Raw genomic sequence first — 14,922 nt, 5'->3', positions numbered from 1 at the left:
TTCACTAAACACAGTTACAAATTATTTCTCCCTTTAAAAGAATACACTTCAGGGGCACCTGGGTGGCTCAGTCGGTTGAGCGTCCGACTTCAGCTCAGATCATGATCTCACAGTTCCTGAGTTCGAGCCCCACATCAGGCTCGCTGCTGTCAGCACAGAGCCTGCTTGGGATCCTCTCTCCCCCTCTCTCTGCTCCTCCCCCGCAAGCACTCTCTCAAAAATATTAAAAAAAAAAAAAAAAAAAAAAGGAATACACTTCAGTTACCTGTGTCATTTATAAAAGCATAAGTTTACTCCTATTTGAATCATAAAAATAGAGCATAACTGTATTTTTATGCTGTGTATAAAATCATTTTATCCTTTTATTTTCATAGAGCAGTGGTAGTTAGGTTGTTTTTAAATGCAATAAGAGTATAATGTAAAGTTGACAGTAATAACTGTAACATGTCTATTGTCATTTTAAGTTTTTTTTACTTTCTCTGAAAGCTTTTTTTCTGTTTATTCAACAATATGAATTTTAGTGCATATAAGAGCTAAGTGCTATCATATTCTGATCTGCTTACATCCAGGATTTTTAGCTACTTAAAGGCATTTTACATGTTTCTTGCCCTCCAGAAAACTTGATTAAAAACAAACAAACCAAATTTTCCCCTCAATAGGGTTATTTTAGAAGTTGCCAATCACAGTCTCTGAACCCGAACTCAGTAATCAGCAACTGTGACACCGCAGTGGAAATCCCTCGATAGTGGGGTCAGTGGTTTCGTAGAGTACATGCGTCTATTGCTATAATCCAAGGGATCCTACCGAGACAGTCTGGTTCACTCACAAGCGTGTACACCAAGCTCCAAACAAGAGCAAAGCTCTTGGACCCAGTTCTCTCATTGACTATATCTTTGCCAGAGGACCAGGGACTAATTTTTATGGTGTCCACAATATAAATATGTACATTTTTCCTATAAAGGATTGTCATAATCCTCTTCCCTTGTATGAAATAAAGGTTCCTTGCAAAATATAAAAGTTTCAGGAAGTAAATGCCTTGGAAGTGTTGTGACATTAAGCCACCTTGTTCTTTTAAAATAACCATATTCTATGAACACGGGCCTGCTGGTGTGCTGGGATTGAGCAGTGAAGTTCCCTAAGTTGTACTCAGAGGAACACACTTTTATAAAGACTGACAGTTTAATTAAGACAAACAAAGCTGAAACATTTATATGTGGTGATGATTTTCACAAAAACAAGAGACTGTAAGGTGAATGGGCTTCTTGAAGATCATTAATATAAAAAGGACGAAATGCCCCGCTTTCTACAAAAACCGTGATGTGAAATTTAGGAAAGCAAAAATATTAAGTGTGGTATAGTTAAACAAACAAACAAACAATACAATAAGAAAGAAAGAAAAGGCCCCAGAGGGAAAAAAAAATGTTTTTGCACAGTATTTCTCAATGTCAAATTGTGTGATGTTTATACCATTAAAATTAACAATTATCTTATCCTTAGGTTTCTAGATGGAATTTTAGAAAATAGCAAGAAAATAGTCTTGAAAGTGCTTCTTTTTAAGTTCTTTGGTACAATTTGGTCATTTTGATAGTTATCAATCCGTTAAGTACTGTAACATACATGTAGCAATGAAAATGCAACAAGAAGTACAAATGTTTAGAAAACCACAATTGAAGAATAAATTATAATTCTGACCTCACGGAAAAGCGTTTCTGTGGCAAAGATACCATCCTGACTACATGAACATCTCTAACTAGATTTATATTAAAGAAATATTACATAAAACATCTTTTTGAATATTAGAATAACTGTCCTATGTTTTTTTTTTAAAGCAGAAAAGGCAAATTTCAGCTTGAAAAAAGAATAATTTTGAATTTCATAAAGTTATACCAATCTTCTCTGCCTTCTAATTCAGTGAGCGTCATCATCTAGAATTTAATGTCAGTTACAGAATGTTAAGGATTATTCTTTTATTTCAGGAAAGAGCTAATTTTCCTCCTGCAGCATTTTCTCTATTTCCTTATCCCAGTTTTCATCTCGTTTCTCTGATTCTGTCACCACTTCATATTCTTGCAATTCCTGTTGTAGTTCTTTTTCCCAATCTGCAGACTCCTCTGAAAGAAACAATTGAGAAGGTAAAGATTCATAAGGCCAGTTTTAACAATTCGGTCGCGTATAATTACCTGTGGAAGTCCCTGCCATGGTAACGTTTAACGTCTCAGGTTTCCTCACTGCGTGTGCTCAGAAAAGTGGACCAAATTTTAACAATAACCAAAGGGAAATAGGATTAGAAAGATAAACTTGTTAAGAGCCCTAAGTTCAGGTGTTATTTTGCTTTACTAAAACCTCTGCTTTTCCTTATATTTAAGTGGATAATTGATAATTAATATGCGGTTGCAAATTGAGTTTTACTGCTATCAATGACGACGATGGCAGAAAAAACAGCTAATGTTTCTTGAGCACTCAGGGCCAGGCACTGTACTAACTGCTTTCTACATACCACTTTTTTTCTTTCACCCTGAGAACAATCCAGGGACTAGATATACTGCTGCACATTTTACATGGTGGAAAACAGAGGCTTAGAGAGGTTAAGTGGCTTGCCTAAGAACACACAGTTTGATAGCAACAGACATACAGACGGAGGCAGATCCGGAGGCTTCAGTCTCTGTGAAAGCACGTTAGCAGTGGTCTCCCTAGATCGGCAACAATTACCAGAACCTGAAGTCAGGAGGTCTCCTGCTGAAGCCTGGCCCCTCACACTGGGTTTACTCCTCTTCCGAGCCAACATTCAGAACTGCAACTTTCTGCTTGGACATTCAATATAGGTGTAGGGGTGTGTGTGTGTGTGTGTGTGTGTGTGTGTGTGTGTGTGTACGTACATGCATGTATGTATGTAGACGAGAAGGCATCTGCTATGTTGTGTTAAAAAACAGAAAACAAACCAGCTATTTAAAAAGCAAGGCTAAAATTGATTTCATTTTTAAGTGATCTCCTATGGCCAACATGGAGCTTGAACTCACAACCCTGAGATCAAGGGTCACATGCTCCAGTGACTGAGCCAGCCAGGTGCCCCCATTTTTATTTTTTAAAAACAAACCTTAAACTTAGTAGCTATAGGGAAAAGAAAAACCAAAACCAAATTTTTAATTTTTTTGGCAGCAGGACCTCAAGGGAAAGGACACAGTATGCTGCTTACCGGGTGCCAGACTCCATGTTGGTGGGGTACCGTGGGGATAACAAGAACAAGGTGTAACTCCCTTGAAGAACTTACAGTTTAGGTGCGGGGGCAAGATAATGAATATGTATAAGAATATTACGTGGTCCAAATTAAAAGTCGGGCAGGAATTCAGTGAAAGAACAGATTGCTCACAGCAGCCAGCCAGCACCTAATGAATCCTGCTGCAGGGAGACTTCCAGTTTCCTGTGGGGCCTCTGCTACCAGCCATCGCCGGCAAAAAGGGAAGCGGTGCACAGCCTGCCCTGGGACTGCCTACAACACGCGGGGCTCGTGGGGCTCTTGCGCGCTGTCCTTGTGAGGGGTCCGGCAGCCAGCTTTATCAGAAAACAGATGGGGGTGGGAGGGGTCTGAGGCACCTAGTGAGCCCGAGTTTTCACTTCCCCTCTGGCCTTCTCTTTCCCCCAGAAGCTCTTCCCTCCTCCTCCCTTCCCAAGCCTCTCCCCCAGAGTCCCTCCGTGGTGCACAAACAGGGTTCCAGTTCACCTCTGGGAGGCTACTTTTCTCACGGGTGCTCTCTGTACAACCGGGTGAATAGCTGACTCTCTGGGTGCATTTGAAACCTCAGAAGGCTTCATAAACACTCTTAATGTGATGATGATTAACCTGAGCCTTTGCTTTTCATCCAGTAGAAAGCCAGTCGTTCGCCCTGATGTGCCAAAGAAAGCAGCCTCCCCTCCTTCTACTTGTACTTTGTCTCGAAATTCTTTTTGTTTTTTGAAAGCAGCCTGCTCCTTCCCAGAAGCAATGCTCTTGTGGCACACAGCAGTGAGGAAAAGAATCTTCTATATGTAAGTATAAGCCCAAGCAGAAGGCTGGAGGGCAGTGTCTCTAAGTGAAAGGGCATGCACTGTCGCCTGTTGCTGTCCCCATGTTCTTGGGGCTCAGGTGCCTTGGACCAATCATATAACCTCTCTGGGCTCAGTTTCTCCTCTCTACACTCCGGTGCATGCTTCAGGCAGGGGAATGTGAGGTCTGGTCACACTTGCCAGAAGCTACCTTCTAACGGCAAACAGAGAAGCAATTCTGATGCAGAAGTTACAGTATGTCTGTAGATCTGCTTCAGAATGACATTTTCTACAACCAGCTTTGGAACTGGAAAAGAGCACAGCTATTTGCTTTGTTTGGTACCTTCTACTACGGCTGTCTCCTCCTCTTTTTTGTCAAGAACCAGTTGCTCCATTTCCTTCCTTAGATCCTCCTGATTTAAGTTACAGCTATCAAAGGCATCGCTGACAAACTCAGAAACCCCTGGGCTGGTAGAAATCTCCTCTTCATCCTGAAATGCAACAAACGAGCTTAGAATGGTTTTCTACGTGGCATTTAGCACAACATCACTTTCATGTCCTTCCTCCACTAGTCGGATGCTCGCTGTTCTCCGGCCTTCTACCCTACACGGCTGCGTGGGCACCAGATGAGCTACCACCTGAATCCACTGTGCTCTCCCTCAGTTCGGGCCACTCCAGTCATTAGGTCCAATTCCTGAGAGCACATCTAGAATGACTGATGCCAAGGAACCGCCTTCGGTCTCAGCTACATGTCCCTAACTGTACAACTGCTGGAACCCTCTTCAAAACAGCTAAGACCCGTATTCATAAGTAGTTTCAAATGGGATCTGAGACAGTTAACACAGAGTTACTTCACTTCCAGACATCAACTACTAGGTACAATGTAAAACTGTATTACCTCTTGAGTTTTAAGCTGAGATTTGATTACGACAGGCGGTGTTTTGGGCCGTACTGCCTCTAAGAAGTGAGAATAAAAGAGATAAAAATGGCTTGATTCAATTCTGAATACATATTATAGTAACAACTAAAGTAGCCACAAATATGACGATACTAAATAATTTTCATAAATGAGCTTTTATGTTATGCTTTTAAGAAAAAGCTAGGTGACACCATCTCAACCTCTTTCTTTTGGGGATATTTTTACAGGTCATCCTATTTGATGCACCTCTTTTAAGATTTCCAAGCAAGAAATAAATTTTGACCTCAGTGTTAGCCGAAGTCAAATTCAGGAAGAGTTATACTTCTTCTTTTAGGATAATGAGAATTCAGTTATTTATCAGATTTTCCTTTTGTCATGAATGCTAGAAAGCACAAAGCAAAGTGCAATGCTCAGTCACAGCATTTTCTACCTTGTGAACCTTACTAGGTGTATAGTCTTTATCGAACCCTGTCTTAAGCCTGTTTTGTTACACAGGCAGTATTTGGTTACATGGCATTTCCCAATAAAATTAGTGAAAACAAAAAGCAAAGAATAATACACAACTGGGATTCTTTATATGCAAAATGCCAAATTGTGCTGTGTAGAGCAACCTCATTCCATTTCCCTGACCCTAAATGCAGTGTCAAGTTCTTTTCTAGTGGTCTGTACAGCCTGTGCCTTAGGATACATGGTTTTGCTTAATTATTTAAAATTCTATGAACAGGTAAGTCTCTAGTTGTAATTAGCACCTATACACAGGTGTTCATTAAACGTGACAAATGTGACATAAAATACCATTCTTATTTTAATTGCTATTACAGATCTTCAATTGTTGCTAATATTTTAAAACACTTCCCCAGCAATGAGGGGTCAATTGTCCCAAGAGTGCAATGTGCAACGGGATGGTTCCTCGGTCTGAGTCAGACACTGGCAACCTGGAGTGGAATGGAGCTCTACAGATTACAGTACTAGGAGAACACCAGCTTGAACAGAAGGCAGAAAAACCAAGAAAAGCGATGGCCTGAATCGGTGGAGGACACAGGGTATGAAATGCTATGCGGTAAAGGGCCAAGAAAGAGATGGAAAGAGGACTAGTGACTAAGGGAGAAATAAAAAGGAAGAGATAAAAAACCCGAAGAACAAGAAAAAGAAAGCGAAGGAAAGGAGAGCTTGGGGGAAGACGTAGGAGCAGGGTCAGAGAGAGGGCAAGGAGAATGACTCTTTCCTCGGGAAAGGAAAGAATTTTCCAGAAGATGACAATGACATTTTTGGTATACACAAGATGACAAGCTCATGAGAGTCTCTGAGTTAAAAATATTTTTACAGTAACTCTTTGTTTTACACCGAGTCAAGTCTTCTCCCAGCATACCTGTCATTGGCAAGTCTTCGTCTCTGCCGTGGCTCTTCTCCTCCTTCCCGGCGGCCTGCTGCTGGGCGGCCAGGGCGGTGAGCTGGGCTGACTGCTTTATCAGGGAGACGCGGTAAAAGTAGTTCCTCCAAAACACTTCTTCCCTCACGCTTTTCAAGACAGACAATGACACATTTGAGAATGCACGCAACACATACAAACACATGCAGGGGATATTTGTTTCAGCAGAGGTGGGAAGAGATGTTTAGGGGCGTTACTTGTCTGCATGTGAAAATCACCTGGCAGGGGGTGCTGGTGACCAAGTCTTGTAAGGTAAGGGTCCACGTGGGGGTGGCGTGGAATGGGGAGTGACAGCCTGAGCTGGGAGAGGAGTATGTCTGAGCAGGGAAGGGGGTGGTGGTGAAAATGGAAGACTGGTTACACGCAGGGGGTTGATCAATTAAGTAAAAATATTAAGGATAGTCGGAACCAAGTTTCTCACAGTCAGGAAAGGGAATGAGAAACATTGAAAGAGAAAGTTCTAGAGTGATCCCTGTTGTGAGGTAGCACTATGAATACATAGTTTTCATTTAGTAGAGATGCAAATGAGTATATGTGTATATACATGAGCACACAAATATTCCCCAGCTCTGTCCACTGAGTGAACCAAGGAGTAGTGACACCTCAATAGAAATGAGCATGCCTAAGTGCTCAGATCTTGGTGTCTATACACCATTTTCCACTAAAATGAATCAGAGTTTTTTGGGTAAATAGCCAATTCCAGGGTTACAGCAGGGAAAGAACAAGATGAGCCTAGACTACTTCATACCAGAAAGTAAGAAAGCACTCAAAAAATGAGGATGAGTCAAAAAGACACAGAAACCAACTTGAATGGGCTCCCACTGGCCAAGTTGGTGATAATTTGAACATCAAAATAAATAATGATAGCAACAGATTATATCCATTGCATAAAACAGGACCATGAGTCTATACAGATACAAATAAATACATGAATACATTCAAAGTCTGATGAGGAATGCAGTATTTTTAAAGAGTTTCAAAGTACCTCCCCAGAAAATACTTACTGATTTTAAAGAGGAAAGAAATAACTTTATAGTCAAGAAGTCTGGCAGAAACCACCTTCATCTAGTGACCAAAGTGTAGACAGTAATGGGACAAAATGGCAGCGTGCACCACTTGATAGGATGCAATAGATTGAAGGAGACCAATGAGACATGAAAACTAAATGCAACAAGTGAGCCTGTACTAGATCCTTTTGCTAGTACAGAGGACACTGGGACAAATGGTAAAACTTGAATGCAGTTGGGTGCCTGGCTGGCTCAGTCGGTAGAGCATGTGACTCTTGGTCTCGGGGCTGTGAGTCCGAGCCCCATGCTGGGTGTGGAAATTACTTAAAAAAAAGAAAAGAAAAGAAAAGAAAAAGGTAGATGGTGCCTGGGTGGCTCAGTTGGTTAAGCACCCGAATCTTGATTTTGGCTCAGGTTGCTGTCTCACGCTTGTGGGATGGAGCCCCGCGTTGGGCTGTGCACTAGGCATGGAGCCTGCTTGGGATTCTCTCTCTCCCTCTCCCCCTTCCCTGCTCACTCTTTCTCTCAAAAAATACCCCCCAAAGCAAAAAAAAAACAACCCCATGAAACTTGAAAGGGGTCTGAGAATCAGAAGGTAATAATGCATAAGTGACCATTTCCTGATTCAGGTGGTTACAAGGTGTTTATGCAGGAGAAGCCTTATTCGTAGGAAACAGACATTAAAGCATTCAGGAGTGATGGAGCATTAGGTCTCAAATGAGTGAGAAAAAAGTTTTCATGTTATACATCCAACCTTTCTATATAAAGGTGTGATTGTTTAAATAAAATAATAATAAACATTGATGAGTATGCTTATCTCAGAGCAATTAAAGATCTCGAGGGTGGAAGGCAGAACAAAACTCAACAAAAAAACATAAAATGCACTCCCCTCCCCACCAAGTCACTGAACCAGCAACGGCTTTGGTGACCCGCGGAGTTGTGCAGGGGCACACGTACTGGAGGAGTCACGCATTTTGTGTTCCCAGAACATGTTGCTACAAGTCATAAGAGGGTGGGAGAATGTGTCTCTATCTCCCGGTTTACTAGAAGGGATGGATGCAGGGTCTTAGAATGGGGAGAAACCTGAGGAAGAAAGTATAACTGAAAAAGATTTTGAAGGAGGAGAAGAGTATCAATGAGAACTAAGAAAATTCTGAGACCCAGGCTTACGGATGAGGACAGGACCTGCCTTAGGGTTGCCACATCTGTGACTGGTGAAGCTGGGCCAGGAGACGAGCTTTTTCAGTGACTGGGGCAAAATACAAGATTAGCGACACGAGCTGGGCTAGATAAGAAGCTGACGTGCTGCTAGACGCAGCCCATCTTTTCTTTCATTAATTCCACCAATGTTCACCGAGTGCCACAGGCATCAGACCCCGTGCCAGGTGATTCAGGGACGAATAAGCCAGATTATCTGCCATCACAGATGGTCACAGGAATAATGACCTCTTACTTGTTAAGTTCCTACTCGATGCCAAGTTAGCATGTCCCAACCTCGTGTGGTCTCACAACTCTCTTTTTCTTAGAACATCTCCTGGAAGTAGTTTGGCGGGAGGGAGACCCAGCTTAACAGCAGTTGGCGTGGGGTTACAGTCAAGCACAAGTTTACCTGAGCAAACAACAGTATGCTGCAGCCATGAGAATAGCTAACAGAACCTTAGGTGGCACTACAGAGCGACCCAAGGTACACTCTAGTGTGCTCTACTGCAGGCAGACAGCACTTTACATTCCTTTCGGAGGACTCACTTTTGGACCGGTAAGCACCTGCATGTTGCGGGGATACAGAGATGAAGACACCTGGGGAACAAAGAAAACAACTGGGGCTCTTTACCCAGTTAAGTTAAAAAATCTTCAACTGTTAACATCACGTTGAGACAGAAGGGAGCTTAGCTACCCAGGAGGTAGTGAGCTCCCTGAATATCTTCAAGGTCACTCTTAATTCTGACCTCTATGAAAAGTCCAAAATGAAACAGGTATGCCGGCAATCTACAACAGATTACGGGCAATCTTCGTTCTCTCAATAAAGCTAAGCATCTGGACTGTTTTCTTTCCCAGACTCTCTCCCTCTTGATGGACGAGGAAGTGGTCACGGAGGCACACTATAGAAACACTACGTGACCCTCTGGAGAGTCACAATGCAGATGACATATAAAGGTTCTGAGAAGCTCTGTGATAAACAAAACCACGGGAGTTAGCAACTCCCAAATGTCTACTATCTGATCACTTAGGCTTTCATGAACTATTTTCAGGCACTAGTATGCTGTGAATACCCTCTGGGAAACAATGAGCATAGGTCACAGTCCAAGGCCGGAAAGGACTTGTGATTTCTCTGCTTTGTCAGAGTAAAGACCTCAGAGGGCGTCTGTGATGCAAGAGCAGGGCCCGTCTCATGCCAGCCCTGCTGTCACAGGGAAGCGTTAACACACTAGGAGGCATTTTGAAATACAGAGCAAGTTTGTTTTGATTTGTTTTCTAAACTGTTCCCCGGTTAGTGATGGCTTCTGCTTAGAAAAAGTGTCTTAAAGGACCAAAGCAGGAGTCCTAGATTTGTGTGTGATGGCTCATGTGTTTTATTATGGAAATTTGAACAAAAACAAAAGTGGAGAGACTAGGACAAAGAAGGCCCCTGTACCTGTGACCTAACCAGCAATCACCAGCATTTTGCCAATCACACCTCATGTCTGTCCCTCTCTTTTCCACGCATGCCCTTCTCTGGGTATGGGTTGGAATATTTTAAGGCAATGCCAGATATCACATCCTTCCATCCACAAATATTTCAGTAAGCATTTCTAACGGGTAAAGACTTATAAAAAATGATAACCCTAATTTCTAAATGATCCCTAACAGAATTAGCAATAGGAAACTGGAATTATATTACTCAATAGACCATTTAACTAGCTAGCAACAAACCAGAAATACTACTTGCCAAATACCAATTCTCCCAATCTTTTCAAGACTCTAAAATTACTGTCAGCAGTAAGAAGACATCCAGAATTGTCACTAACCAACGCTGTGGACACCTAGCCACATGCCTGCCATGCGTAACCCTGGGCCACATGCCCCACTGCCTCGGGGTCTCGGGACTGTCCTGAGAGCATTGGCAGAGAGCCCGCTGTGTGACCTAAGGTGATTTGAATGGTCTTCAAGTTGATGGAGCCTTCAGGTACAAAGCCCACCCAAACCCCAGAGCTTTGCTACTCTTCTCTCAGAAAGAGGCAGTTATTCAGAATAGGTACAACCTCGGGGCGCCTGGGTGGCTCAGTCGGTTAAGCGTCCGACTTCAGCTCAGGTCAGGATCTCGTGGTCCGTGGGTTCAAGCCCCGCATCAGGCTCTGGGCTGATGGCTCAGAGCCTGGAGCCTGCTTCCGATTCTGTGTCTCCCTCTCTCTCTGCCCCTCCCCCGTTCATGCTCTGTCTCTCTCTGTCTCAAAAATAAATGTTAAAAAAAAAAAAAAAAAAAAGAATAGGTACAACCTCAAATTCCAAGATGAAAGAGCTTCTATCAGATATATACACATGAACTGTTCAAAAGCCAACTCTCAGGGTTTTGTGAGCATAATAGTGAAAAAAAGATCAGTTGATAATTTTTTTTATATATTCTTCACTAAAAATAGCTACTTTATCTATCCACCTATCTACCTATTTATTTTTAAGTCATCTCTACACCCAACATGGGGCTTGAACTCACAACCCAGAGATTAAGAGTCATGCCAGCCAGGTGCCCCCAAAATAGCTATTTTGGACACAGTCTAAGGATTAGATTTGTAATGAGATTTGAGCCATTCTAAAATAATAGAAAAGGAATTAAGTAAATCAAACCCCCCAGGACAGAGAGAACTGGCGAGGAAAGCACAGTGGAAGGGGAAAGGCCAATGGGCCAGCAGCAATCTACTCTGTAGACCAGAGAAAGCTGTGGTAAGCCGCCTGCAGGAAGGGCGGCTGGCGAGAACGGGCCGGTTCACCCGGGGTGCGCTCGGACAGAGCCAGGGACGGGAGGCACAGGCATCTCTGAAGGCCGGGTGCAGGTCGGGCTCGAGACAGGAGGCATGGTGGTGAGGCCCCAGAGGAGCAGCGAGCTGGCTGACACCCTCACCGCCCCTTCCAGCTGGGGACTGTGCTTCCATGTGACAGAGAGCCACAGTTCACTGTGAGCTGAGCCACTCCACACTAAGGCAGCTGGCGTGGCTGAGACTGGTCAGGCAGGAGGTGGAGTCCTCTCAGGGAAGCCACCCTGCCCGAAAGGCCTGTGGGAACACACAGCTCTAAGTGCCCTTTCCGCAGGGTGCCTTCAGATACGAAGAAGGACGGATAAGGAAAGCCTGCAACATGAATCACAGAGCCCAAAACAAACACAAAAATTCAAGAAAAGCACCGAGACAAAAGGGTATTTCAAGAAAACTAGGTTCTCAGAGACCAGGAAGATACTGTACCCATCCAAAAAGAATAGAGTGCTATAATAATGGAAAGCTCACGGAGTAAGAAAGACCATGGACTAAAAATGCAATAGATTCAAAACAAGGAATTGGAATTAAAAAAGGTGAGCAAGAGCCCATGATGGCAGAGGGGAAGGGAGGAGACCCACCCACCGTGGGGGGCCTCTGCTGATCCCGGTCAGGGCTGTGTCCCTGAAGACATTATGCTTGCACGGGAACTGAAGGACAAGCAAGACTTTCAGAGGAGAACAAGGCCTGCGGGCAGAGGAAAACTTTGGGTGGGAAGGAGAACAAGAACACTGTTGCTAGAGAGCAGAGCCAGAGTGTAAAAAGGTGGTGGGCCAGGTCCTAATGAGCCCCGGGGACCTTAATTTTATTTGGAAGACACGGCACGTTGGTTGTTTCTATCGGAAACTGTGTTTTAGCTTCTAACTGGGGATAAAACAGCGCATCTTATCTCCACCCCAAATTTCCTGTTAGGCCCACTCTCAGTTTCGATTCTATGGCTGTGTGTGTGTGTGTGTGTGTGTGTGTGTGTGAGAGAGAGAGAGAGAGAGAGAGAGAGAGAGAGAGAGAGAGAGAGAAAGAGAGAAAGAGAGAAAGAAAGAGACAGAGAGCGCATGCACACCAGCTGAAGGGCCACAGAGCCTATTTTCATGAAGACGGAACAGGAAACTGCTCTGGCCCCCACTCCAGGATTCTGCCCCGACACTCTGCATATGACCAAAGCCACTAGAAAATGCCAATATGTGCTGTGTGAGCAGCGTAGCTCTGGCTCAGGAACACACTGCTTACTTACAGTTTAGGAACAAGGGCAAATCTCATCCTACTCAGTAGCTCGTCCTCTTGGAGCATGATCAGGGCAACAGGGTACATCTGATCAAAGTCAAAATTAAACTGCACTCCAGCTGGAGGGTCACGAAGGAAATTCCTCTTGTCCTTTGATGAAAAGGGGAAAAACATGGGGAAAAATGTAGACAGCAATTAATATGTAACAGTGCATCACCAGTTTGACAAATATTCAATTCTCCTAAAGATTTCAGCCACAAAATCCACTGAAGTATCATTAACCTGTCTGCTTGAGAGTGGAGAATGACCAATCCTGTCATGTATTTATTATTTATTTTTTAAAGTTTATTTGAGAGAGCAAGTGCACACACAGGTGCACACATGTGCACGAGAGGGAGGAGGGGTAGAGAGAGAAGGAGAGAGAATCCCAAGCAGGCTCTGCCCTGTCAGCATGGAGCCCCTGAGATCACGACCTGAGCTGAAACCAGGAGTGGGACACTTAACTGAGCCACCCAGGTGTCCCCTGTCATGTATTTTTTTAACAGTCTCCACTGAAGAGAGCCTTGTGGGAGGCCAGGAAGTTCAATCATGCAGTTAGTTGAAATTACAGAGTTTCAAATCATATGAATGTACATTTGTTCCAGCGAGTATCTTTATGTGAAAACTACTGTAAAATAATCTTAGAAAATTGGCTGCTTAAATAATCTTAGAAACTGGCTACTATCGGGGCACCTGGGTGGCTCAGTTGGTTAAGCGTCCGACTTCAGCTCAGGTCACGATCTCGCGGTCCGTGAGTTCGAGCCCCGCGTCAGGCTCTGGGCTGATGGCTCAGAGCCTGGAGCCTGCTTCCGATTCTGTGTCTCCCTCTCTCTCTGCCCCTCCCCCATTCACGCTCTGTCTCTCTCTGTCTCAAAAATAAATAAACGTTAAAAATTAAAAAAAAAAAAAAAAGAAACTGGCTACTATAAGCATCAGTTTCATCATATCTTGCCTGTGTTAGATTTTAACCATATTTTTGGTTTTTGAGATGCCTACATCAATAAAGAACAAATCTGAACCTAAATAGGGTTTAGTTATTTTACCTTCTCATGCAAAAATTTCAAAGTCTAAAAAAATTGCCATATCACGTTTCACCTGGATTTCTACAGCAGCCGCTGAAGGGGCAAGTATCTCCAGTCCCATTTCTCCCACCCAGAGCAAGCAACTTTCTACCCTGTCCCAAGGAAAACGTGTTTTACTGGTCACTAAAACCCTTAAACGACTCGTTTGTCGCCTTTGAGATGAAACCTAAACTTACCAGAATGGTACAGAAAGGTCTTCATGATCTGGCTCCATATCCACACCTGCACCTGCACCATGCAGTCCAGTCATATCCGAATGCTTACAAAACCCCCTACCTGAATGTCAAGCCCTGCCCCACATCCCCCAAACATCCTCACACCCTCCTCCCAAGACTCATGACTCTACTCCAACGTCATCACTTCTGGGAAGCTGCCCTGAGATCATCCTCTTCCCTCTTCAAAATCAGGGACATGCCGCTTTCCTTGGTGCTTGGGTGGGTGTCCCGCACGACAGTGTTCAGCATGGGGGCGATGCTATGTGTGACTCCACTAGCAGATGTCCAGTAAGCCTTCGGGCTCTGGAGGGCAGGTCTCAGCCACCTCCAGGCCCAGGACTAGGCTGGCCCAGGGGAGGTTCTAAACACAATTTTCTGAATTGCATTCTCACAACTACCTAATGACAGCTGTACTATCAATTTCTTTTTTATGCATGATGCCCTGAGGGGTGCCCCAGCACGAGAAACTTAAAGGTCTACTCTGCTATAGGCTCTGAATTGTCCCAACTAGTGCTTGGCAAGTAGGAGAATGTAGCAACTCTGATGGAGAGACTGCTAATCATCTCCCAGTATCCCTTCCTCCCTCCCTTCCAGGATCACAACTCTTGAGTTCCAGCTGGGCATGTGGCCACCCAGCCAGAGACTGGATTTCCCAGGCTCCCCAGCATTAGAAGTGGCCATGTGTCTAAGTTGCCAAAGGGATGTAGGCCTGAGGGATAGGTGCAATTTCTGAGTCTCATCTTCCAAATGGTCTGGTGTACCCACCATCCTCTTTCCCAGTTCCCACAGGCTGGAACACAGGCACGGTCATGAGAGCTGACTTAACCGCAGAGAAGGCAGACAACAGTCTAGGGGCTGGCATAGGATAAGATTAAGACAGGAAATACTTGGGTCTATAGATGAGTTCGTGGGAAAAGCACACCTACGTGGACCATCTACCTCTAGACTCTTACATGAGGGGGGAAGAGGGAGGGAAAGTCACAGCTTGT

General features: G+C 44.0%; 1 protein-coding gene across 1 annotated transcript in view; it reads right to left on the bottom strand.

The window, feature by feature from the left end:
- Positions 1-260: 260 nt before the first annotated feature.
- SYAP1 (synapse associated protein 1) overlaps positions 261-14,922 on the bottom strand; it is a 31,428-nt gene continuing 16,766 nt past the window's right edge. The window contains exons 5-9 of the mRNA XM_049643508.1: positions 12,608-12,747; positions 6,309-6,457; positions 4,919-4,977; positions 4,364-4,511; positions 261-2,111 (exon numbers count right to left, since the gene is read on the bottom strand). Coding sequence (XP_049499465.1) covers positions 1,984-2,111; positions 4,364-4,511; positions 4,919-4,977; positions 6,309-6,457; positions 12,608-12,747 — 624 coding nt within the window. The 3' untranslated portion in view covers positions 261-1,983. The remainder of the gene's footprint in view (positions 2,112-4,363; positions 4,512-4,918; positions 4,978-6,308; positions 6,458-12,607; positions 12,748-14,922) is intronic.

This window comes from Panthera uncia, chromosome X (genome assembly GCF_023721935.1).
Source record: "Panthera uncia isolate 11264 chromosome X, Puncia_PCG_1.0, whole genome shotgun sequence".
Classification (NCBI taxonomy): domain Eukaryota; kingdom Metazoa; phylum Chordata; class Mammalia; order Carnivora; family Felidae; genus Panthera; species Panthera uncia.
The sequence above is the reverse complement of the archived record's forward strand: the minus strand, read 5'-3'. Positions and strand labels throughout refer to the sequence as shown.